Source organism: Rhinoraja longicauda, chromosome 21 (genome assembly GCF_053455715.1).
Source record: "Rhinoraja longicauda isolate Sanriku21f chromosome 21, sRhiLon1.1, whole genome shotgun sequence".
Taxonomy (NCBI): Eukaryota; Metazoa; Chordata; class Chondrichthyes; order Rajiformes; family Arhynchobatidae; genus Rhinoraja; species Rhinoraja longicauda.
In genome coordinates this window covers 38,395,642-38,421,485 of record NC_135973.1, presented here as the reverse complement: position 1 = coordinate 38,421,485, position 25,844 = coordinate 38,395,642, and the positions used below count along the sequence as shown (strand labels likewise).

Below are 25,844 nucleotides of genomic sequence, written 5' to 3'. Positions count from 1 at the left end.
CGGGCGGGTGGGCGGGCAGTCGGGCGGTCCCGTGATGCGCCGCGCGCTCCGCTGCCGCCTCTCTCCGCCATATTGACCGCTCGGTAAGATGTCTCCGGCCGCCGGCTCTTCCTAATCCTTCTTATATCCGCCTCATCCTAAACAATCGGCTCTTAGTTTTAACACGTACTCCAAGTATGTGCCGCTCGGCTTCATTCTACACCATTATTGTCGCGGGCTGCGCTCGCTATTTGCATTATTTTTAGGTAGTAATCTCCCCCCCCCCCCCCCCCCAATCGCGGGTCTGGAAGGTTTTCATGTGGATGATGGGGAAGAGATGGCGGGGCCTGTGGGCCCGTGGAGAGTAAACTCACTCCGGGACAGCGCAGGGCAGACTCGCCCCGGGCCAGAGTGTGCAAAGTGAAGCGCCAGGGTGGAAACTCGGGCTTGTCGCGGCGGAGGGAGATGGTTTGCACAGTGAGATGGAGTCGGATTGTGTGCCCGTGTTCTGGTTCCATTTCGGGTTTGGTTTGTCGGCCTGGAGTTTCATTCCACTATCTGAGAGTTGGGAGAAAGTGTAATTTGACAGTTATTGGCCACAGTTCGTCTGTCTGCCTTGTATTCTGTGAACTCTTAGTACTGTGTTGACACAGGCCGTTTGCGCCAACTTGCCCACACTGGCCAACATGCCCCAGCTACACTCGTGTAGGAAGGAACTTCAGATGCTGGTATATACCGAAGATATAAAAAGAAGATATAAATAAATACCGAAGATATTAAAAAATCTCTGGAGAGAAAGGATGGGTGACGTTTGGGGTCGAGACCCTTCTTCAGCTACACTAGTCCCACCTGCCTGTACTTGGTCCATGTCCCTCCAAACCTGTCCTATCCATGTACGTGTCCAGGTGTTTCTTAAATGTTAGGATAGTCCCAGGCTCAACTACCGTGTTCCAACCCCCACCACCCATTGTTTGAAAAAGTTACCCCTCAGATTCCTATTAAATCTTTTCACCTTAAACCAGACATGTCCAAAGTCCGGCCTGGGGGCCAATCGTGGCTCGATGTCAGATTTTATACGGCCCGCAGCTTCCTTCTTAAAATTTATTATATACGGCCCGCCAGCACTGTCTTAACAGAATGAAGGTAGGAGGAGAGGGCGACTACACCTCCCGGCGGTCAGCAGAGCCCGACCTCCCCCCGCCCTGAGCGGGAGAGGCGACGGCGACTACACTTCCCGGCAGCGAGGTTGAGGGCGTGCGGGGGGACGGGAGAGTAGCAGCTGAGCTCTCGTCACCCCGCACGCTCATTGGCAGGCGCTCCCATCAGTCGGGCAGGTGCCGCATCCCCCCTCCCCCCCAGCGGGAGAGGCGACGGCGACTGCATCTCCCGGCGGTCAGTGCTGCCCGACCTGCGGTATGTCAGACGCGAGGTTGGGGGGGGGGGGGGGGGCGCGTTAGTTAAAGGTCCGGGGGGGGAGCATTAGTTAAAGGTCCGGGGGGGGGTGGGGCGCGCATTAGTTAAATGTCCGGGGGGGGGGGGGGAGCGCATTTGTTAAAGGGAGGGGGAGGGGGAGGGCATTAGTTAAAGGTCCGGGGGGGGGGGGGGGGGAGGAGCGCATCAGTTAAAGGTCGGGGGGGGGGGGGGGGAGAGAGCGCATTAGTTAAAGGTCTGGGGGGGGGGGGAGCGCATTAGTTAAGGGTCCGGGGGGGACGGCGCATTAGTTAAAGGTTCGGGGGGGGAGGCCATTGGCCCTTGGGTGTTTTCACATTATCAAATCTGGCCCTCTTTGAAAAAATTTGGACACCACTGCCTTAAACCTATGCCCTCGATTCACTTACTCTGGCCATGAGACTGTGTGTCTACCTGATCTATTCCTCTCATTTCTCTGTCAAGCTCCCTGCCCTGAAGCCACATGCCAAAATTGATTTGATGTGCTTACAGTGTTGACAATTTTGATTGAAGTACTTAAAGGAATAACGACATTGATGAGGTTGATGTCTCCAATGTGAAGTTCAGTCAGGTCTTTAAGGATCTGTTTCTATGTCAATGCATTTATCCAAAAGGCTATCTTGCAAGGGATATGGGGCAAATGGATCCAAAATTGGCTTAGGGTGATTGGGGAGGTTAATTTTCGTTAATGAAGAATAATGCTGTGGTGTCTCACTAGGTATCACAAAATGCTGGAGTAACTCAGCAGGTCAGGCAACATCTCTGGAGAGAAGGAATGTGTGACGTTTCGGGTCGAGACCCTTCTTCAGACTGATGTCTCACTAAGTTTATGGCCCTGACCCTTACTGCTCGATTGTTTTACATTAAAGATTTGTAGGTGAATGTTTGAGATTCACAAGGATATTGTCAGCACTTGGGGGCCTGAGCTTTAGGGAGAAGTTGGGCAGACATGGAGTGTTCCTTGGAGTGTAGGAGGATGATCTTGGAGGTGTATAAGATCATGAAGAGATTTATAGGGTAGATACAGTCTTCCAGAGCAGGGGAATCAAGAACCAGTGGACATGGGCGGTACGGTGGCGCAGCGGTAGAGTTGCTGCCTTACAGCGAATGCAGCGCCGGAGACCTGGGTTCGATCCCGACCACGGGTGCTTCTGTACAGAGTTTGTACGTTCTCCCCGTGACCTGCGTGGGTTTTCTCCGAGATCTTCCGTTTTTTCCCGCACTCCAAAGACGTACAGGTTTGTAGGTTAGTTGGCTTGGTAAATGTTAAATTTGTCCCTAGTGTGTGTAGGATAGTGTTAACGTGCGGGGAACACTGGTCGGCGCGGACCCGGTGGGCCTAAGGGCCTGTTTCTGCACTATCTCTAAACTAAACTATATGCCACTACTTTGCCCACTCTACCAACCTGTCCAAGTCCTGCATAGTCCCTGATTCCTTAACTCCACCTATCTTTGTATCATCTGCAATCTTGGCCAATGATCCATCTCATCATCCAAATCATTAACATATTGTGAAAAGTAGCTGAGCACTCCAGAACACCATTGGTAACCAATCAGAATTGACCCCTTTTATTCCCACTATTTGCCTTCTGCCAGTGCCAGTCAGCCAATTTATTATCCACGCTAGTAGCTTGTCTCTTGCAATAAAACCTCATTCTTTACAATGGACTTTAAAATCTTACCAACTATTGAAGTCTAGCTAACCAACCTGGAATTTCCTTTCTTTTGCCTTGATCCCTTCTTAAACAGTGCATTGTTATACATTGACCCAAACCATCCATGCCGACCAAAATGCCCCATCTACACTTGTCCTACCTGCCTGCATTTGGCCCATTTCCTTCTAAACTTTTCCTATCCGTGACTGCACTCACTTCTGCCTCCTTCCTCATGAATTTCTGGCACGTTACAGGTGTCTTCCTCTGGGAAGAATTACTTACTTCGTCTGCCATTTGTTTATTCCCAATTTCTCCTTCACCAGTGTTATTTTCCAGCTGTCCAATATCTACTCTTGCCCCTTTTACCTTTTACATATCTGAAAAAACTTTTGGTATCCTCTTATATTATTGACTAGGTTACCTTTATGTTTAATCTTTTCTCTCCTTGCCCAATTCACCTTGGCCTATGTGATCTGGTTGCCAAACATTTTAATTCCCATTCCCATACTGACCTGCCTGTCCTGGGCTTCCTCCACTGCCAGACCATATGCAAATTGGAGGGATAGCACCTCATATTTCAAAGATAGACACAAAATGCTGGAGTAACTCAGCGGGATATGCAGCATTTCTGGAGAGAAGGAATATGTGACCTTTTGGGTCGAGACCCTTCTTCAGTCTGAAGAAGTTTGAGGGTGAAGCCAAAATCAGATGTATCGTTATTAAGAAGGGTCTCGACCTGAAATGACCCATTCCCTCTCTCCAGAGATGCTGCCTGTTGTGCTGAGTTACTCCAGCATTTTGTGTCTAGGTATCGTTATTACTGTTGAGTTAAGGAAATTACGGAGGCATGAGAGATGAGCTGGTTAAAGTTGATTGGAAGGGGACCTTAGCAGGAATGACAGCAGCAAAAGATGACGAAATAGGTGACATTTTGTGTCAAGACCCTTCTGACTGAGAATCAGTCTGGAAAGTAATGGTTCAGAACACATCAATGACCATTGTTGGCTGTGGAAGGGGTGATCATGAAGGCGTATATGGATGCAAATAGTGGAAATAGCACGATCATTAGGGTGGGAGAGGGGCGAAGGGATGCAAGGGTTTCTTGTAATCAGAAATCAATATACTGCTGTGTAAGCTGCCCAAGCGAAATACGAGGTGCATAAGGAAGGAACTGCAGATGCTGGTTTAAACCGAACATAGACACAAAATGCTGGCGTAACTCAGCGGGACAGACAGCATCTCTGGAGAAACATAGGAAAATAGGTGCAGGAGAGAAGGAATGGGTGACGTTGAAGGAATTCCTCTGAAGGAATGGGTGACGTTTTGGGTCGAGACCCTTCTTCACTCGAGAGATGTTGCCTGTCCCACTAAGGTCCCTTCACCTTCGGCTTCCCAATCAAATTTGGTTCACATCACCAGATCCAGAATTGCATTTTCTAGGCTCAACTGCAGACTGTCATCTTGTCGGCATTTTACAAAATTCTTCTCTTGGGATCCATAACCAATCTGATCTACCTGCATATTGAAATCCCCCATGACCATTGTAACATTGCTTTTCGTACATTCCTTTTCTAGCCTGGATTTGTTTTGCTTGGATTGGGAGATGGCAAGGCCTGTTGTAAAGCTGAGAGGCATAGAAAGGGTAGATGATTCAAAATTGGGAGACAGATCGAGACAATAATAGGATATTTTCCTCGCAACGGGTATCTAAAACCAGAGGTCATGAACATCGGGTAAGGGATGGTTGGAAGCTGGAATTGACTGCTTGAGCAAAGTTGGAAACGTACTCGTGCAATATTTAATTGTCTGGATGATAACCTTAAGCTAACAAGGTATTGCAGGCTACAGACCGAGTACTGGTAAATGGCGTCAGTACAAATGGTTGGCATTGTTAGTCAGCATGGACCTGGTGGGCTGGAGGACTTACTTCTGCGCTCGGTGCCTTTTCCTCTGATTGTTCAGAATACTGCCATGACGTTTCTTCTAGGCATTATGGTGCGTATGAACGTTCTTGCCGATGCCCTGACAAGCATCAACAATGCAGAGAAACGTGGAAAACGTCAGGTTCTCATCCGGCCATGCTCCAAAGTGATTGTGAGGTTCCTGACTGTAATGATGAAGCATGGTGAGATAACATTTAACAACTCAATATATATTGTTTCTCGCATTTCCTAGTTATGGTTAAAATCTCAACTTAGTAGGTATTAAAGGTGTATTCTTAGGATTACTAGTCCAGGGCTCTGAGTAACTTCGAAAAGCAAAAGGAAGTTCACAATATTATTTGATCTGGGTGTGTATGTGTTTATTTTTTAAATTAATTTTTATTTAAAATTGTGCCATCCAAAAGGAGGGAGCCTTTAAAGGGAAAGCTAAACAGGCAGATGGGTGGCAGTGTGAGCTGAGAGGAGGATGCAATGAGGCTGCAGGGTGAAGAAAGCCAAAGGCATGTTGGCCTTTATTGCCAGAGGATTTGAGTTTAGGAGCAAGAAGGTTTGACTGCAGTTGTACAGGGCCCTGGTGAGACCGCACCTGGAGTATAGTGTGCAATTTTGGTTTCCTGATTTGAGGGACATTATTGCTATTGAGGAAGTGCAGCGTAGGTTCACCAGGTTAATTCCCAGGATGGCGGGACTGACATATGATGGAAGAATGGGTCGACTGGGCCTGTATTCACTGGAATTTAGGATGAGAGGAGATCTTATAGAAACATATAAAATTCTTAAAGAATTGGACAGGGTAGATGCAGGGAAATTGTTCCCAGGCATGTGAATGAGGTAAAAATCCTTATTGCGTGCGAGCAGTCCTGTGATGTTTATCAAAACGGTTACCCAGTCTACATTTGTTCTTGCAGATTCCCTGTATTCTAGATTTGAAAGAGTGCATTTAAAGGTTGGCACAATGGCACAGTTTGTAGAGCTGATGTCTAAGCACTGGTGAATTGGGTTTAATCCTGACCTGGTTGTCTGGATGGATTCTGTATAATCTCTTTGACTGTGGATTTCCTCCCATATCCCAAAGATGTGTAGGTTGGTAGGTTAATTGGCCACTTTAAATTGTCCCTGGTGTAGATAGGTGATGGTATCGAGAGTGAGATGATAAGGATTGAAGAAATATAGATTAGGACCTGGATTAGAGAGAGGGAAGAGATGAATGAACATGCCCTGCTTGGTAGGAAAGTGTTGCAAGAAAAAAACATGAAATAATACAAATCACACGAAGACAAAAAGATGCCCCTTTTGGTGGTATTGTAGATGTAAACAATTTGCTTTTATAACAAAGCAATTTACGTTACGTTACGGCACAATGGTGCAGCGGTAGAACTGCTGCTTTACAGCGCCATAAACCTGGGTTTGATCCTGACTGCGGGTGCTGCCTACGGAGTTTGGATGTTCGCACTGTGTGCCTCGGTTTCCTCCCATACTCCAAAGACATACAGGTTTGGAGGTTATTTGGCTTTGGTGAATTGTCATTAGTGTATGAAGGATAGTGCTAGTGTGAGAGGATCACCGGTCGGTGTGGACTATGGGCCGAAGGGCCTGTTTCTGCGCTGTGTCTCTAAACTAAACTAAAAAGTACGATGCTATTTCATGGTTGCACAGGAGTGTTAAACAAATCTTTTCACTCAACCAAAGTAGAAATTAGGAGAGGAAACTAAAACGTTAATCACATGGGAGAGGTTCAGAAGAGGTTTTAGTGTGCTGGATTTAAATTGTTGGGTGCACAGCGGGTAGAGTTATCTCATAGCACCAGTGACCCAGGTGTGATCGTGACCTGCAGTGTTGTCTGGAATCTACATTATTTTTTTCTCCGACCATGTGAGTTTCCTCCAGAAACTCCTGTTTCCCCCCACATCCCACAGATGTGCAGCCTTGTAGGTTAATCGGGTGATAAATTGCCCCTGACGTGCGGGTGAATGGTGGAATCTAGCTTTGAAGAGGCTGTGGGTACCGAACGTTCTTCCATCTTGTCATGATCGTGGGCAGCACTTCATACTGTGGAAACTTAGCTTTAATTCAGCATAGTTTCTCGTCTGCACTCGGCTAAACATGTCTGGTCACAATGACCAACAAAGTCAATAACTCCGTCTTGTGTTTTAGTAATAAGACTGTTACTCAGGGAAGAGCCAGAATACTGGCTTAGAATATCCAACCTACGTTAACAACTCCACAGATGTCCCTGTCAAAAATGGTATTAAAAAGCTGCATTTGTGGAAGGAATTAAAAATAATCTGGAAATAAAACTCGTAACGCCCATGAACAGAAAAATCTTGAATAAAACAAAGTTCTAGAGTAAGTCGGCAGGTCAGGCAGCATCTGCGGAAAGAATGGATAGGTGATAATTCAGGTCGGGATCATTCTTCCCAAACCAACACCTAACCATTCTTACCACAGATGCTGTCCTGATGATTTTATTTAGCGCTGTGTATTACTGGTGTGATTTTTCCAGGATCTTTTTAATTTCTAAACATGTCATTTTAATTGATTTCTTATCCAAAACCATGGAGATTAAGAACTATTGCTGTGGAATGTTTATCAACGAATGGCTATCTCAAAACACATATGTTTTTATATTTGCAGGCTACATTGGAGAGTTTGAGATTATTGATGATCACAGAGGTGGAAAAATTGTTGTTAATCTCACTGGGAGACTAAACAAGGTAAAGAACAGATTTTACGCAGGTATCCACATGGAATCAAACAGCACGAAAATAGGTCCATGGGTCTAATTCATCCATTCGGCTGCGTAGTCTAAGCTGGTCCCATTTGCCTGTGTTTGGCCCATAACCTAAACATTTCCTATTCATGTGATCTGTTATAATCTTAGAAACATAGAAAAATAGGTGCACGAGTAGGCCATTCGACCCTTCGAGCTAGCACTGCCATTCAATATGATCATGCCGATCATCTAAAATCAGTACCCCGTTCCTGCTTTTACCCAATATCCCTTGACTCCTTTAGCCCTAAGATCTAACCCCCTCTTGAAAACATCCCACAATTAGCCTCTACTGCCTTCTGTGGCAGAGAATTCCATAGATTCACAACTCTGGGTGAAAAAGTTTTTCCTTATCTCAGTCCTAAATTCTTAAACTGTGGCCCCTGGTTCTGGACTCCCCCAACATCGGGAACACAGGCATGTGAATTTTCCACGGATTTCCATGTTTTCTGCACTTTTTGCATGATTTCTGCGTTTTTTACTTTGCCAAAACCGCGTTTACCAACGGAGAAATCGGATCGAAAAAAAGAAAATAAACACTACGGTTCCGCTAGAGTTCGCTAGGGACCTCATTGGGACTTCCACGGCTGATCGGTGGGTTGAATTTGCAATCTGCGGCCGGGGTCTGGAAGTTTGAGTGCAAGATTATATAACTAAATTAATTAAAATTAAAATGTTATTAGTATAAGTGACATATTCACAATGTTTCGTAATGTCCGTTTTTACTTTGAAATGCGCTAAAAGAGGCTTGAAACTGGTAATTTTGTGTGTAAAATTTCAAACATTTTCCAATTTTCTGACCTTTGCTGTACAATGCAAGCGCTCGGCTCTTTCCCTCTTTTATTTTTTACCTCATTCACATGCCTGGGAACATTTTTCCTGCATCTACCCTGTCCAATTCAAACTCAAATCCTCTGGCAATAAAGGCCAACATTCCTTTGGCTTTCTTCACCCTGCAGCCTCATTGCATCCTCCTCAGCTCACACTGCCACCCATCTTTTTTAAGTCATGGCCATACAGCATGGAAACTGGCCCTTTGGCCCAACTAACCAATGCTGACCAACATGAACCATCCACATTGACCCACCTGCCTGTATTTGCCCATATCCTAACCCCCTCTTCCATGAACCTGTCAAAATGTTTTTTTAATTTTGTAATTGTATCATATACCCACCACACTCTGAAAAAGTTGCCCCTCAGGTTCCTGTTGAATCTTTCCCTCTCACCTTAAATCTATGTACTCTGGTTCTTGGTTTATGTACTCTCTGTAAAGGGCTCTGTGTGTTTACCCATTTGATCTCTCCTCATAATCTTGTATGCCTCAAGATTATCCCGCATCCTCCTCCTCTCCAAGGAATAAAGTCCTAGCCTGCTCAACATCTTCCTGTAGCGCAGGGCCTCAGGTCCTGGCAACATTCTCGTAAATCTTCTCTTCACCCGTTCCAACTTAACATTATTCTTTTAACATATTCCTGTCCAAACCACAATAGACCAACAGTGGTCTCACCAGCACTATGTACCGCTGTAAAACAACATCCTAACTTCTACAGTACATTCAAAACATTGACTGATAAGGCCAATGTGTCAAAAGCCTTCTTAACTATCGTATCTACCTGCGATGCTGCTTCTGTGCCCCTAGATCCCTCTGCTCTTTACACTTTCCAGAGTCCTGTGATGGTTCTGCCCTGGTTAGGTGTTGCAAAATGGAACACCTCCCACTTATCCGCATTAAAATGCATTAACTATTCCTCTGGCCACTTAATCCTGCTGTAACCTTTGACCATCTTCAATATCTACAATCCATCCACTTTACTGTCATCAGTAAACTTGCTAATCAAGTCTTTTATGTTCTCATCCCAATTGTTGATATAAAACACAGCAATTGTCCCAGCACCGATCCTTGTGGCGCACCACTAGTCACAGGCCTCTGGTCCAAAAACAACCTTCCACCATCACCCTCTGCTTCCTTCAATGAAGCCAATTTTCTATCCCACATGGTAGGAGGTAAGATCCAAGGAGAACTAACCAAGAAAACTTGGTTAGTTCTCCTTGGATCTTACCTACAAGAGCATTCTACCATGTGGAACCTTGTAAAATGCCTTGCTGAAATCCATATAGACAACATCTACAGCTCTGTCCATATCCTTTTTTGCGTCACATTTCTAAAAAAACTCAAGTCAGATTCATAAGACATGATCTCCCATGTACAAAACTGTGCTGACTATCCCTAATCTATCTTAACTGCATGCATATCTTATCCCTCAGAATATATTATAGTAACTTTCAAACCACGGATGTTAGACTCACTGGCCAATAATTCCCAGGCCTTTCCTTGCAGCCCTTATTAAAAAGAGGCACAACATTTGCCACCCTCCAGTCCTCGGCACATAACCTGTATTTAATGTTGACTCAGCCAGGGAACCTGAATTTTTTTCGATAGCTTCCAATAGTGTCCTCGGATATATCTGATCAAGCCCGGGAAATATGTCTATCTTAATAGGCATTAGGACATTCAATACCACAACCGTAAAAATGACTGGCCCGACCGAGTTTCCCACTTCTTATGCCTTTCTCCGCTGAAAAAATAGGAGAGAAACAGAGGCCTTGTTAATAATTATTTCCTTAGAAAGTATGGTTCTTTCAAATGCTCCTCCAAGTTGTTTTGATACTATTTCTTGTTTTTTGCAATTCCCATGGGTTTGAAGTTTTTTTGCGATCATTTCACGTGCGTTGATGTTTTTGTCATCTGGGTATTAATTATTTTGTTTGAATCTTGAAGAAATACATTTGTTCCAAAACCAATGTCTTTTTATAAATTTAACTGAAATATTTTGGCAACAACTTCATGGTTCTTTATATAGAAACATAGAAAATAGATGCAGGAGGAGGCCATTTGGCCCTTTGAGCCAGCACCGCCATTCATTTTGATCATGGCTGACCATCCACAATCAGTAACCTGTGCTTTGCCTTCTCCCCATATCCCTTGATTCCACTGGCCCCTAGAGCTCTATCAAACTCTTTTAAATTCATCCAGTGAATTGGCCTCCACTGCCTTCTGTGGCAGAGAATTCCACAAATTCGCAACTCTCTGGGTAAAAAAGTTTCTTCTCACCACAGTTTGAAATGGCCTCCCCTATTAGTATTGCTGTGTTAATTGTTTTGTGTAGGTAGTAAATAACGCTGAATAGATTATGTATTGCCTGACTTGTTTATTTTCTTATTTAATAGTGTGGTGTTATCAGCCCCAGGTTTGATGTTCAAGTAAAAGAACTGGAAAGGTGGCAAAATAGTCTTCTACCTTCCCGTCAGTTTGGGTAAGAAATGCTTAGGTATCTGCATTTTTACAGTATTCCTATTTAAGGCCTGACGATCTTGTCCTTTTTAAAATTTGTATTAGCTTTTACTTTGTCCGTGCTCATTCATTGTGCTGATCTTGCATCCTTTGAATCGATAAATCTTTCCTGCCTAACCCTAATCCTTCATCACATTGTTTTAAATTGGGGTTGCTCACAACTTTCATGAGCAGTCTTAAACCTTAGTTTTTGGGTCAGATTTTAATAGCTTCAACTCTACTCCAACATGCCTGTGTAGCATTTACGATTGAATTTTTTTGTTGTATTTGTACTGTTTGCCAGCCCATTTGTTGGCTGCATTGTTAGGTGTGCCGATTGCCATATCACAGGACAAAGTGTGGTCCTTGGTGCCTGCCTAGTATGCTTAAGTAGCTAGTTATTAACTAAGGAAGTGAACGAGATTTTCTGGAGTTATTGTAGAATTGATAATTGTCACACTGTTCTATCTCCGAGGACTTATTCATACAGCCTGGAAACAATTCCGTTAGTCAAATTGTCCTTGCCGGCCAAGATGTCCCCATTTCCTGTTGTCCAAATGTTTTATAAACGTTATTGTACCTAACCTGAAATTGGGCATCATAGTTAGGTAAGAACTGCAGATGCTGGTTTATATCGAAGGTAGACACAAAATGCTTGGAGTAACTCAGCGGGACAGGCAGCATCTCTGGAGAGAAGGAATGGATGACGTTTCAGGTTGAGACGAGGTCGGATCTGAAGAAGGGTCTTGACCCAAAATGCCACCCATTCCTTCTCTCCATTGATGCTACCTGTCCCGCTGAGTTACTCCAGAATTTTGTGTCTACTATCATAGAATTTGGCTTGATTTATCATTTATGGAACTGCATAATTCCATGCTGAGGAATATTTGGTTCCCATTTTGTAAAACTAGTGAATAGGCGCCTTTTTTATTTCATAATCATTCAAAGATATTTCCAGTCTATTTAACTTTTATATTAATACTTAATGGTTGTCCTTTTCGTAGGGTCTTCCTTTTATTTATAAAAATATTGCAAAAATGAGTAAGCGCTGCTTCAAGTAGGGGAGGTAACTTGAGTTTTGAATTAAAGGGCCCGAGACTTATCATCCCAAGACTGGAACAGCACTGAATTGGGTTTGATTTTGCAAGTACCTTTTTTAAATCTCAATTGAGCCGATCGTAGAACATAGAAAATATGTGCAAGAGTAGGTCATTCAACCCTATTTAATATGATCATGGCTGATCATCCAAAATCAGTACCCCGCTTGTATATCTTTTTCTTCACTGATAGTTTTGACTTGCACTGTTCAATGAAGAATAATCCCTTGCTGCAGTGTTTTAAGCAAATTGGAATGAAGTGTACCATTCCTAAATGCATTCATTTACTTTTGAAGAACCTTTGTGACATATAATCAGAGAATATTGGAAATATTTAGCGTGGTTAGTATAGTTAATGCTTTGTGCTCAGTCGTGCAGCTGCTGGGGTGCTGGAGACCCTGGTTCCGTCCATATCTGTGTGAAGTATGTTTATGTTCCGTGACCGTGTATGTTACATCTGGGAGCTTAGGTTTCCTCCCACATCTCCACGTTATTTTAATTGCAAAAAGTCTACCTGCATTCAATTTCCCGATTGTGATGTCCCTTTAATTTATACATAGGGAAAGGAAGTATTTTTTACACGGCTGTTTGGCGAAGGAAATTGTAAATTATGCATGGAAGTGGAAGTAGTGTACAGGGCTGAATAATCCATCAGCAGATATGTTCCACTTTGTGTGTGTGTGTGTGTGTGTGTGTGTGAGGGAGAGAGAGAGATTTTCACTTTTTCAGACTATGGTTTTGACCTGAGTATGCAAATTTTCAATTTGGTTTGTGCTCGGGGGACACAACGTTTCATTGAGTAGAAAACTGCCTGAGATTTCTACTGGCAACATTCATTTAACCTGTTATTATTTTAATGGGCAAACTTTATTCACTTGTAATTGCATTAATATGCAGTCTTTGAACAGGATGGACCCCAAGTATTTGAAAAACCTTTCATACCCTTTGTTTGAAATTTGATTGTCCTACCTACTCTCCTGCGATAATGACTGGCATATTCACTTATTCCATAAGGAAATGAACCCCCTTACTATTTGGCTTTTGGTAGACTTTTTCTGTCTGCACTTATCTATATACTAAAACTCGCTTGTTTGTTCCTGAACTACAGCCAAAACGGTACACGATAGCGCAACAATTTTAGGCCCACCTTACTCACCGTCGTCCCTTTGGTGCTAATGGAAGAAGTTTCATTTAAATTGTTGTTATATTTTTTAAGTTATTCACATTTTAAAGTTTAAATCTATCTCCTCGGCAGGGAGAATAAGGGAGGTTGAGGTGGGTGGAGTGTGCGGGGGAAGGAGGAGGTGAGGAGGGAGGGGGAGAGGGATGCTGCACCAATGAAGATTTGGGCCCAACTTGCTCTAGTTTGACTTAAATTTCTGTGTTTTTCTGCTGTGTGGGGCCAGGGTTTGATTTGGATATTTAGCTGTACCTGCAAATGGTTCAATCTAAGCTACAACTTTGTGCGCGTTTAGTACATGTTTGGATTCGATGAATAACTCCAAGCAATCAAGAAGCAAAATTCCTGCACACAAGCAAAGCTATGATGAAAGTTTTAAACCAACATGACCCCTTGTTAATCTAGAATTTTAAAGCTACAATTTTGCTATGTTTTCCTTTCTTTGGAGTTACCTGCTAAGGCATATCTACAACTGTTTGTTCTTTGCGAATATCAGGAAGACTGGCTCACATTAGTGTTGTATGATACCAAAAGGCTGTTTCAAATCCAGAACGATAAAAGTAAAAATATGATTTGTTCCTAATTTATATTCATTTGCACGTGATAGCTTTTCTCCTCCATTTACTGTTAACAGCATTTAAAAGACAGTCGAATGAGAACATGAATAGAAAAGATTTATAGCAAAGTGAGCCAAACGTCGGCAAATGGGGCGATCTTATATGCTGCATCTTGGTTGGCATGGATGAGTTGAGCCAAAGGGCCTGTTTCGGTGCTGCATGACTCAACACTGTCTTTTTGCCCCAAAATCAACATTTTAATATTAGTTTGTCAGCTGTGTCCTTCCTGCAGCAGTATTTTGTGCTTAATAATTGTAAATCCCTTAGTTCGTTGAAGATTTGTTAAATTTAATAAGATTTAGTACAACCAAGGCAGGTGAACAAATTCTCTCAGACGTACTTTTTTCAGCAAAATTCTGGCTAATTTGAAATGAGATGAATTTACTTAAATAATGCTTGGTATTCCATCTTGACTAGATTAAGGGGGATCCCCAAAGCATAAAAAAAAATAAAAAATGACAATATTGTATCGTTTTTACTTTTGGATGGGTGGCATTAAATAAACGAATCATGTATTCATTGTTCCAGCTTGCAGAGCCAGTCATTTTCATTGAAAATTGGGAGTGCAGTGAACTGAGGAGGAGGAGTAGGAGGGTGGGTTTCATGTCTGTTGGTGGAGACGGCAATTGACATAATAATTAGAAAATGAATGTTACAATGGCAATAATAATGCAAATGAACTAGCGAGCACAATTCTAAAACATACTCAAGAACAGGTATAGATAGCAGTATGTGCATAGATTAATGGCCGGACAGATTAGAAGTATTAAAATTACATACAAAATTCTGGGATTTGAATTTCTGGGATTAGAACACAGTGCAGTTACAAAGTAACTGGTGAACCTTTGTTGGGCACTGATTTGCCATAACTACGCCAGTACAACAGCAAAGCACAGGAACGTTTGTGCCAAACATGATGCCAAGTTAATCTGGTCTCATCTACCTGTGCATGATCCATATCCCTCTATTCCCTGTGCTTCCATGCGCCTATCTAAAGACCTCTATTGCCACGATCATTTCAGTCTCCACCACCACCCCTGGCAGTGTATATCAAGCCCCCGCCACTCTATGAATTAAAAAATATTAAACTTTCTTCCATCAACCTTGGAGCTATGCGTGGCATTTCCACCCTGGGAAAACAATAGTTATGGATAGGGACGGAGAGGGTCCACATGTTAAAATGCTCAACTGGAGTAAGGCCAACTTTGAGAGTATGAGAGAAGCTCTCGCTCAAGTTGACTGGAGCAGGTTACTTGAGGGGAAAGGAACATCGGCCAAGTCGGATGTTTTTAAAAGTGTGCTGACGAAAGCTCAGGATATGTACACCCCATTAGAGTGAAGGGCAAAACAGGCAAACATAAGGAAGCTTGGCTGACAAAGGAAATTGAGGTGTTGGTCAAAAACAAGAAGGATGCATGGGACAGGTAAAGGCAGCTGGGATCAAGAACATCCTCAGAGGAGTTTTGGGAACTAAGGAGTAAACTGAAAAAGATCAGAAGGGCAGAAAGGGGCCAGGTGATAGCTCTGGCGGGTAGCATGAAGGACGATCTCAAAAGATTTTATAAATACATAAGGGGGAAAGGGTAACTAGAGAGAGAGTGGGACATCTCAGGAATCTAAGCAGTGACCTCTATGTGGAGCCACAGGAGATGGGCAAGGTCATCAATGAGTATTTACTGAGGAGAAAGACAGTGGGACGGAGAAATTGGAGCAGTCACTGGAAATGTCATGAGGGCAGTTAGTGTTACCATCGAAGAAGTACTCAAGATACTATCGTGTATGGAGGTAGACAAATCTCCAGGGCCTGATCAGATATATTCGAGGACATTGCGGGAAACTAGAGAGGAAATTGCGGGAGCCCTGGTTGAAATTTCAAGAGATTCAAGATATCTTTATTTGTCATCCAAAAAACAAGTTTTTTGGACGAAATTTAGTCACCCACAGTCCAACAATAAAAGCAATAAAATAAGCAAATTACACAACCCCAACCAACACACAAAAAAAAGAAACATCCATCACAGTGAGTCTCCTCCAGTCCCCTCCTCACTGTGATGGAAGGCCAGAATGTCTTTTCCCTTCCCCTGCCGTCTTCTCCCGTGGTCAGGCTGTTGTGGTTGCCACGTTCCAGGCCGCGCCGGACGGTGAAATGTCCGCATCGGGCTGACTCAAGCTCCGCGATCCGGGGTGGGCGAACACGCTATCGCTGCCGCTGTTGCTGCACGTCGGGGCGGTCGTGGCTCCCGACATTGAAGCCCCCGCCCAGCAGAGAAAAATCCCGCGGCCTATTTCAGGCCGCACCGGACGGTGAAATGTCCGTGGTGGGCTGACCCAAGCCCCCCGCGATCCGGGGCAGGCAAACACGCTGCCGCTGCCGGAGCTCCCGATGTCGGCATCCACGCGGCCCGAGCCTAAGGCGAGTCGCAGCTGCTCCCGCAGCCTCCGAAGACGGCCGGCTCCGCTGATGGTGAGTCCGGTCGGCTCCGTGGTGGGTCCGCGGGCTCTGCGAACCGGAGCCCTGGAGGCCGCCAGCTCCAGGAGTTGGGCCGATGGTAGGCCTCAGCAGGAACGGAGACCCGACCCAGAAAACAAAGGTCGGGTCTCCGTTCGGAAGGGACACATATTACAATTTTACAGTTCCCCCCCCCCTCCTCCCCACACACACACATAGTACACAACCACAAAAACATCACATCACATCTACAATTAAGACAAAAAAAAACAACAAAACACAAAGACAAACGAACAGCAGGTAATCCGCAGCTGCTAGGGCAGCGCCGCCATTTTCAGTATTACGAGTCTTTCAGTATTTCAAGAGGGGCCTCAGGGAAAATGCTGGGAACTGTAGGCCGGTGAGCTTAACATCTGTAGTTGGAAAGTTACTAGGGAGTATTCTGAGGGATAGGTTATACAGGCACTTGGATGGGCAAGAGCTGATTAGGGATGGTCAGCATGGTTTTGTTCGTGGGAGGTCGTGTCTCACAAATCTGATTGCTTTTTTTTTGAACATGTGACTAAAAAGGTCAATGAGGGCAGAGCTGTAGATGTACTCATGGACTTCAGTAAGGCATTCGACAAGGTTCCACATGGTAGGGTGCTCTGGAAGGTTAGATCGCATGGTTCCAAGGAGAGATAGCTGAATGGATAACAAATTGGCTGCATGGAAGGAAGCAGAGGGTGATGGTGGAAGGTTGCTTCTCGGACTGGAGACCTGTGACGAGTGGTGTGCCTCAGGGTTCGGTGTTGGTCCCGTAACTGTTTGTCGAGTACATCAATGATTTGGATCAGAACATACAGGGCAAGATTAGCAATTTTGCTGATGATACAAAAGTGAGTGGTTTTGCAGATAGTGAAGATGGTTGTAAAAGTTTACAGGAGGATCTGGATCGATTGGCCAGGTGGGCGGAAGAATGGTTGATGGAAGTTAATACAGCGAAGTGTGAGGTGTTGCATTTTGGGATGTCGGACAAGGGCAGGATCTACACAGTAAATGGTAGGCCACTGGGTAGTGTTGGAAAGCAGAGGGATCTAGGAGTACAGGTGCATGGTTCCTTGAAGGTCGAGTCGCAGGTCGATAAGGTGGTGAAAAAGGCTTTTGGCACTTTGGCTTTATCAGTCAGAGTATTGAGTATAGAAGTTGGGAGGTGATGTTGCAGTTTAGTTTAGAGATACAGCACGGAAACAGGCCCTTCTGCCCATCAGATCCACGCCGACCAGCGATCCCCGCATATTAACATCATCCTGCACACACTAGGGACAATTTTTACATTTACCAAGCCAATTTACCTACAAACCTGTATGTCTTTGAAGTATGGGAGGAAACCGAAGATCTCGGAAAACCACACAGGTCACGGGGAGAACGTACAAACTCCGTACAGACAGCACCCATAGTCGGGATCGAACCCAGGTCTCCGGCGTTGCATTCACTGTAAGGCAGCAACTCTACCACTGCGCCACCGTGCAGTGGTTGTATAAGACGTTGGTGAGACCTCATTTAGAATATTGTGTTCAGTTCTGGGCACCATGTTATTGGAAAGATATTGTCAAGCTTGAAAGGGTTCAGAAAAGATTTATGAGGATCTTGCCAGGAGTAGAGGGTGTGAGCTATATGGAGAGGTTGAGTAGGCTGGGTCTCTATTCCATGGATTGCAGGGGAATGACGCTCACAAATGACAACACAAACATACAGTTAACAATTAAGAATACAGCATAAACACATCAAAACAATAAGGATACCCCATTACGGTCTAAAAATGTGAGTGAAAATAAACCAGAGCAAAAAAGAGTCTACAGACTGGTTATTGAGTAGAACTATCACTCGTGGAAAAAAGCTGTTTTTATGTCTGGCTGTGGCTGCTTTGACAGTCCGGAGTCGCCTTCCAGAGGGAAGTGCTTCAAAGAGTTTGTGGCCAGGGTGAGAGGGGTCAGAGATGATCTTGCCCGCTCGCTTCCTGGCCCTTGCAGTGTACAGTTCGTCAATGGGGGGAAAGGTTGCAGCCAACAACCTTCTCAGCTGTGCGAACGATCCATTGCAGCCTCCGGATGTCGTGCTTGGTGGCTGAGCCAAACCAGACCATGATGGAGAAGGTGAGGACGGACTCAATGATAGCAGTATAGAATTGGACCATCATTGCCTGTGGCAGATTGTATTTCCTCAGTTGCTGCAGGAAGTACATCCACTGTTGGGCCTTTTTGACTGGAGTCGATGGTGGCCCCCCATTTAAGGTCCCTGGAGTTGATGGTTCCAAGGAGCTTAAATGACTTCACAGATGTGACTATGGTGTTGTTGATGGTGAGTGGGGGGAGGGGAGGGGGATCTCTTCGAAAGTCTACAATTAGTTCCACTGTCTTGAGAGCATTGAGCTCCAGGTTGTTGCGATGGCACCAGGATGTCAGCTGTGTCACTTCCCATCTGTAGGCAGATTCCTCCCCATCCTGGATCAGTCCAATCCAGGGTAGTGTCATCCGCAAACTTGAGGAGCTTGACAGAGGAGTTTGTGGAGGTGCAGTTGTTGGTGTAGAGAGAGTAGGGGAGAGGGGAGAGTACGCAGCCTTGCAGTGCTCCTGTGCTGAGGGTCTGCGGGTCCGAGATGTGCTTTCCCAGCCTCACATGCTGCTTCTGTCCTTCAGGTGATTCTACTGACAGAGGGGTTCAGGCACAGTCAGCTGGGAGAGTTTGTAGTGTAGTAGCTCTGGCACAATGGTGTTAAAAGCAGAGCTAAAGTCCACAAACTTTAGCTCTGCTTTTAGAGGTTTACAAACTTTAGAGGTGTACAAAATTATGAGAGAAATAGATCGGGTAGATGCACAGAGTCTCTTGCCCAGAGTAGGGAAATCGAGGACATAGGTTCAAGGTGAAGGGGAAAAGATTTAATCGGAATCTGAGGGGCAACCTTTTCAAGAGTGGTGGGTGTATGGAGCAAGCTGCCAGAGGAGGTAGTTGAGGCCAGGTTTATCCCATTGTTTAAGAAACCGACAGGTACATGGATAGGACAGGTTTGGAGGGATATGGACCAAGTGCAGACAAGTGAGACTAATGTAACTGGGACATTGTTGGCCGGTGTGGCAAGTTGGGCCGAAGGGCCTGTTTCCACAGTATCACTGTGACTGACTCCATGATCTCTGCAAATCAACATTATTGAGGGTCTTGCCATTAACTGTACTCTTTCTCCTTCCATTCAGCCTCTGAAAGTGCAACATCTCATACTTGCTTGGATTAAACTCCATCTGCCATTTCTCCGCCCATTTCTGCAGCTAATCCGTCCAGCTGTATCTTCTGACAGGCTTCCTCACTGTAGGCAAGTCCTCCAATTTTGGCGACAGCAAGTTAGCCCCTGGATTATCTCTGCTTCCCTTTAGACTTTAGAGATACAGTGTGGGAACGGGCCCTTCGGCCCACCAAGCCTGCACCAACCAGCGGTTACCCCATTCACGAGCACTAGCAAAGCCAATTAACCTACAAACAAGTGTAGGAAGTATCTGCAAATGCTGGTTTATACCAAAGATAGAACACAAAATGCAAGAGTAACTCAGTGTGGCATCTCTGGAGAAAATGAATAGTTGGCATTTCTGGTCGGAAGCCTTCTGCTGAAGGGTTTCTGATGAAGGGTTCCAACACGGAATGTCTAGCCTACAGCCGGAAAAAAACCCATGCAATCATAGGGCAAACATACAAACCGCACAGACAGCGCCCATAGTCAGGATCAAACCCAGGTCGCTGATCTCTCTTCCTCTCAACCCCATTCTCCTGCCTTCTCCCCATAACCCCTGACACATTCTAATCCAGACTATCTAATTCAGCCTTTAAGATATCCATTGATATCCTCCACAGCCTTCTCTGGCAGTGAATTGCACAGATTCACCACCCTCTGAATAAAGAATTTCCTCCTCGTCTGCTTCCTAAAGGAATGTCCTTTTATCCTGAAGCTATGATCTGTGGTCCTAGACTGTCCCACTAGTGCAGCGGTCTCCAAACTATGGCCCGCGGGCCACATCCGGCCCGCGGCAAGCTTAGGCGGCAGGCACTGGAGGCAGAAACTGCCGGCGAAGGTTCACCGGAGAGCGGTCGTCACCAACCCAGATCCGGGACAAGGCGAGAGATAGCAGCGTCCCCTCGAAACACCAAACCCAAGGAAACTTCCCTCCTCGCTGCCACTCAACCTGGGAGGGGGGGGGAAGAGTCGGGGTGGAGGGAGCAGCGGGTGAGAGCTTTAGCGCAGGGAAGGTGGGGGGGGGGGGGGGGGGTGTCAGCGGGTGCTGCTCCCTCCCTCTCCCAGAGCCAGCGAGATCTGTGCCGCTCCTCCATTCTCTTCCCGCTCGAACGCAGCAAAATAGGAACAAACACAAGTGAAACTTCCCTCCTCGTCGCTGCTGCTCACCCCGGGGACGTGGGGCTTCTGAACAACAACTACACTTGTGTTTGTTCTTATTTTGCTGCGTTAGACGTGGACGGGGAAGCGAGTGGATGAGCGGCTCAGATCTCGCTGGCTCTGGGAGAGAGGGAGGGAGCAGCCCCCCCGCAAGTGGTGGCGTTACTTCACCGGATCCTCTGACACCCTCCCCGCGCTCCCACTCTTACCCGGTGCTCCCTCTATCCTGATTCTTCCCCCCCCCCCCCCCTCTCTCTCCACCCCCCCACTCTCTTCCCCGCCCCCACTCTCTCCCCGAGTGGTGGTCACTGTATTTTTTCTGTTTTACAAATAATTGTACACCCACAGCATATATATTCCAATATTTCAAGCTCTTTTTAAAAATTGAATATTATTTATTTGTTGCCATATAAACCTAATGTAAACTAAGCTAATCTAACCTAACCTAGTTTAACCTTTCCTAATCTAATCGAACGTAACCTAATCTAAACTTTTTTGAGTTCATTAAAATTATAAAACTCACACTTTATTTTTTCCTACGGCATGCAAAAATGTGCCAAATATATAATGTGGCCCTCATGCTGAAAAGTTTTGAGGCTCCTGCACGAGTGGAAACATCCTCTCCACGTCCACTTTATCCAAGCCTTTCACTATTTTCGCTAAGTTTCATTGAGGTTGTCCTTCATTCTTCTAAACCCCAGCGATTACAGGCCCAGTGCCGTCAAACGCTCATCATATGTTAACCCACTCATTCCTGCGATCATTCTCGTAAACCTCTGGACCCTCTGCGGGCCCAGCACATCTTTCCTCAGATATCAGGCCCAAAATTGCTCACATTAGTCTAAATGAGGTCTGACCAGCACCTAATAAGGCCTCAGCTTTACATCCATTTTTTTGTGTTGGAGTCTTCTCGGAATAAATGCAGCATTGTGTTTGCCTTCCTTATTACCAATTCAATGTGCTAATTCGGCAATTCGAGCCAGCATTCAACATTCATGGCTGATCATCCAAAATCAATGCCTTGTTCCTGCTTTCTCCCCATATCCCTTGATTCTATTAGCCCAAAGAGCTATATCTAACCCAATTAGAATAGTCTATGCCTTTAGTCTTACTACCAAAATACACGACTCCACACTTTGCTATGCTATATTCCATCTCCACTTCTCTGCCCACTCTCCCAACCTTTGAAGTCCTTCTGCAGAGTCCTGGCTTTCTCTATACTACCTGCCCCATCCACCAATCTTTGTATCAGCTGCAAGCCTGGCCACAAAATCTTCAATCCCCTCATCCAAATCATTGATATACAACATGAAGTGTTGTGGCCCCAGCACTGACCTCTGCGGTACTCCGCTAGTTACTGGCATCCAACCAGAAAAAGCCCTCTTTATTGCCACTCTTTGCCATCTGCCAACCTGGTATCCATGACCTCCATATCTTCTCTTTGACGCCATGGGCTCTCATCTAGTTTAGCAGTCTCGCCTTATCAAATGCTTTCTAAAAATCTTGGTAAATAACATCCACTGATTCTTCTTATAGACAATAGGTGCAGGAGGAGGCCATTCGGCCCTTCGAGCCAGCACCGCCATTCAATGTGATCATGGCTGATCATTCTCAATCAGTACCCCGTTCCTGCCTTCTCCCCATACCCCCTGACTGCTATCCTTAAGAGCTCTATCCAGCTCTCTCTTGAATGCATTCAGAGAATTGGCCTCCACTGCCTCCACTGAGGCAGAGAATTCCACAGATTCACAACTCTGACTGAAAAAGTTTTCCCTCATCTCAGTTCTAAATGGCTTACCCCTTATTCTTAAACTGTGGCCCCTTGTTCTGGACTCCCCCAATATTGGGAACATGTTTCCTGCCTCTAACGTGTCCAACCCCTTAATAATCTTATACGTTTCGATAAGATCTCCTCATCCTTCTAAATTCCAGTGTATACAAGTCTAGTCGCTCCAGTCTTTCAACATATGAAAGTCCCGCCATTCCGGGAATTAACCTAGTAAACCTACGCTGCACGCCCTCAATAGCAAGAATATCCTTCCTCAAATTTGGAGACCAAAACTGCACACAGTACTCCAGGTGCGGTCTCACTAGGGCCCTGTACAACTCCATAAGGACCTCTTTGCTCCTATACTCAACTCCTCTTGTTAGGAAGACCAACATTCCATTGGCTTTCTTCACTGCCTGCTGTACCTGCATGCTTCCTTTCAGTGACTGATGCACTAGGACACCCAGATCTTGTTTCTAACTTGACACCATTCAGATAATACTCTGCTTTCCTATTCTTACCACCAAAGTGGATAACCTCACACTTATCCACATTAAACTGCATCTGCCATGCATCCGCCCACTCACACAACCTGTCCAAGTCACCCTGCAACCTCATAGCATCTTCCTCACAGTTCACACTACCACCCAGCTTTGTATCATCTGCAAATTTGCTAATGATACTTTTAATCCCTTCATCCAAGTCATTAATGTATATTGTAAATAGCTGCGGTCCCAGCACCGAGCCTTGCGGTACCCCACTAGTTACTGCCTGTCATTCTGAAAGGGACCCATTTATCCCCACTCTTTGCTTTCTGTCTGTCAACCAATTTTCTATCCATGTCAGTACCCTACCTCCAATACCATGTGCTCTAATTTTGCCCACTAATCTCCTATGTGGAACCTTGTCCAAGGCTTTCTGAAAGTCAAGGTACTCCACATCCACCGGCTCTCCCCTGCCAATTTTCCTGGTTACATCCTCAAAGAATTCCAGAAGACTAGTTAAGCATGATTTCCTCTTCGTAAATCCATGCTGACTCGGAACAATCCTGTTACTACTATCCAAATGCTCCGCAATTTCGTCTTTTATAATTGACTCCAGCATCTTCCCCACCACTGATGTCAGACTAACTGGTCTATAATTTCCCGTTTTCTCTCTCCCTCCTTTCTTAAAAAGTGGGACAACATTAGCTACCCTCCAATCCACAGGAACTGATCCTGAATCTATAGAACATTGGAAAATGATCACCAATGCGTCCACAATTTCTAGCACCACCTCCTTAAGTACTCTGGGATGCAGACCATCAGGCCCTGGGGATTTATCAGCCTTCAGTCCCATCAGTCTACCCAACACCATTTCCTGCCTAATGTGGATTTCCTTCAGTTCCTCCGTCACCCTAAGATCTCTGGCCACTAGAACATCTGGGAGATTGCTTGTATCTTCCTTAGTGAAGACAGATCCAAAGTGCAACTCTTTGTTCAACTCGTCTGCCATTTTCCTTGTTTCCCATAATAAATTCCCCCGCTTCTGTCTTCAAGGGACCCACATTTGCCTTGACTATTTTTTTCCTCTTTACATACCTAAAAAAGCTTTTACTATCCTCCTTTATATTATTGGCTAGTTTACTCTCGTACCTCATCTTTTCTCCCTGTATTGCCTTCTTAGTCATCTTCTGTTCTTTAAAAGAGTCCCAATCCTCTGGCTTCCCACTCTTCTTTGCTTTGTTGTACTTCTGCTCTTTTATTTTTATGCTGTCCTTGACTTCCCTTGTCAGCCACGGGTGTCTCTTACTCCCCTTGGAATCTTTCGTCCTCTTTGGGATAAATTGATCCTGCAACTTCTGCATTATTCCCAGGAATACCTGCCATTGCTGTTCCACCGTCTTCCCTGCGAGGGCCTCCTTCCAGTCAATTCGGGCCAGCTCCTGCCTCATGCCTCTATAAACCCCTTTGCTATACTGTAATACTGACACTTCCGATTTTCCCTTCTCCCTCTCAATTTGTAGAGTAAAAATTATCATATTGTGATCACTGCATCCTAATGGCTCTTTTACCTCGAGTCCCCTTATCAGATCAGGTTCATTACACAACACTAAATCCAGAATTGCCTTCTCCCTAGTAGGCTCCAGTACAAGCTGTTCTAAGAATCCATCTCGGAGACACTCCACAAACTCTTTCCTGGGGTTCATTACCAACCTGATTTTCCCAGTCTACCTGCATGTTGAAATCTCCCATAACCACCGTAGCATTACATTTGCGACATGCCAATATTAGCTCCTCGTTCAACTTGCACCCTATGTCGAGGCTACTGTTTGGGGGCCTGTAAATAACTCCCATTGGGGTCTTTTTACCCTTACAATTCCTCATTTCTATCCATACTGATTCTACATCTCCTGATTCTATGTCACCCCTTGCAAGGGAGTGAATATCATTCCTCACCAACAGAGCGACCCCACCCCCTCTGCCCACCTGTCTGTCTTTTCTATATGTTGTGTACTTTGAGTTCTTTGGCTGTCCTGCTATTTACTTCCTCAAAGAATTCCAACAGATTCATCAGGCAAGATTTCTCCTTCACAAATGTTAGACTGTGTGGCACTATTTAGGGTATGAATGGCCTTTATTTAGAGAGGATTGACTGGGATTTTTTCATTTAAAGATCAGCCATCTAGTCTTAAAAGTGGGTAAAGGCTGAAATGTCATTTGCGATTATTTTGCACATTAATGCTAAGAAAGTTCTATGCAACCTTGGAGTATTCCCAATGTCAGTATCACAAGTTTGCCGACTGTTCCCTTAAAGAATGTTAATTGAATCCAGAATCACATGATTTGTTTTTAAATTGTAGGTACCTCGTTCTCACAACTTCGGCTGGGATCATGGACCATGAAGAGGCCAAACGAAAACACACCGGAGGAAAAATCTTAGGATTCTTTTTCTAAAATGTGAGAACTATTCTGCAATAAAACGTCAAACCCATTTGCTTTGTCAATTATTTTTAAATGTGATTTTTTTTTTTACTTGTGAGGATTGCTGTGACTTTGGTGCTTATTGTGCCAAAGGTAAAGTCATTGGAAATGCGTTGCAAGCTTCTGATTCAGGATTGCATTCTGTAGTGTCTCCAATAGTGATCTCCTTAGCTGCCCCAAAGTCCAATGATCTCTCGTAAATAAATGAATTCTGATCGTTGCATCA

The 25,844-nt window shown here is 44.9% G+C and overlaps 1 protein-coding gene across 2 annotated transcripts; it reads left to right on the top strand.

Annotated features, from left to right (window-relative positions):
- rps15a (ribosomal protein S15a) lies at positions 1-25,628 on the top strand. Of its 2 annotated transcripts, none has more exons than XM_078418360.1 (5): positions 1-83; positions 5,071-5,208; positions 7,661-7,740; positions 11,025-11,110; positions 25,498-25,628. In XM_078418360.1, exons 2-5 carry the CDS (start codon positions 5,076-5,078, stop codon positions 25,589-25,591), a joined length of 393 nt encoding a protein of 130 aa, XP_078274486.1. In that variant the 5' UTR covers positions 1-83; positions 5,071-5,075; the 3' UTR covers positions 25,592-25,628. The 2 variants fall into 2 exon arrangements, with proteins under 2 accessions (XP_078274486.1, XP_078274485.1); XM_078418359.1 differs by having other exon boundaries at positions 68-174.
- Positions 25,629-25,844: the final 216 nt, after the last annotated feature.

What these genes read in the sequence shown, in the direction of transcription:
- rps15a (XM_078418360.1), top strand. Translation starts at nt 5,076, where the DNA reads ATGGTGCGTATGAACGTTCTTGCCGATGCCCTGACAAGCATCAACAAT. An exon ending in GACTGTAATGATGAAGCATG is followed by an intron (nt 5,209 to 7,660) that starts GTGAGATAACAT and finishes TTATATTTGCAG; the next exon opens with GCTACATTGGAGAGTTTGAG. An exon ending in CTACCTTCCCGTCAGTTTGG is followed by an intron (nt 11,111 to 25,497) that starts GTAAGAAATGCT and finishes TTTAAATTGTAG; the next exon opens with GTACCTCGTTCTCACAACTT.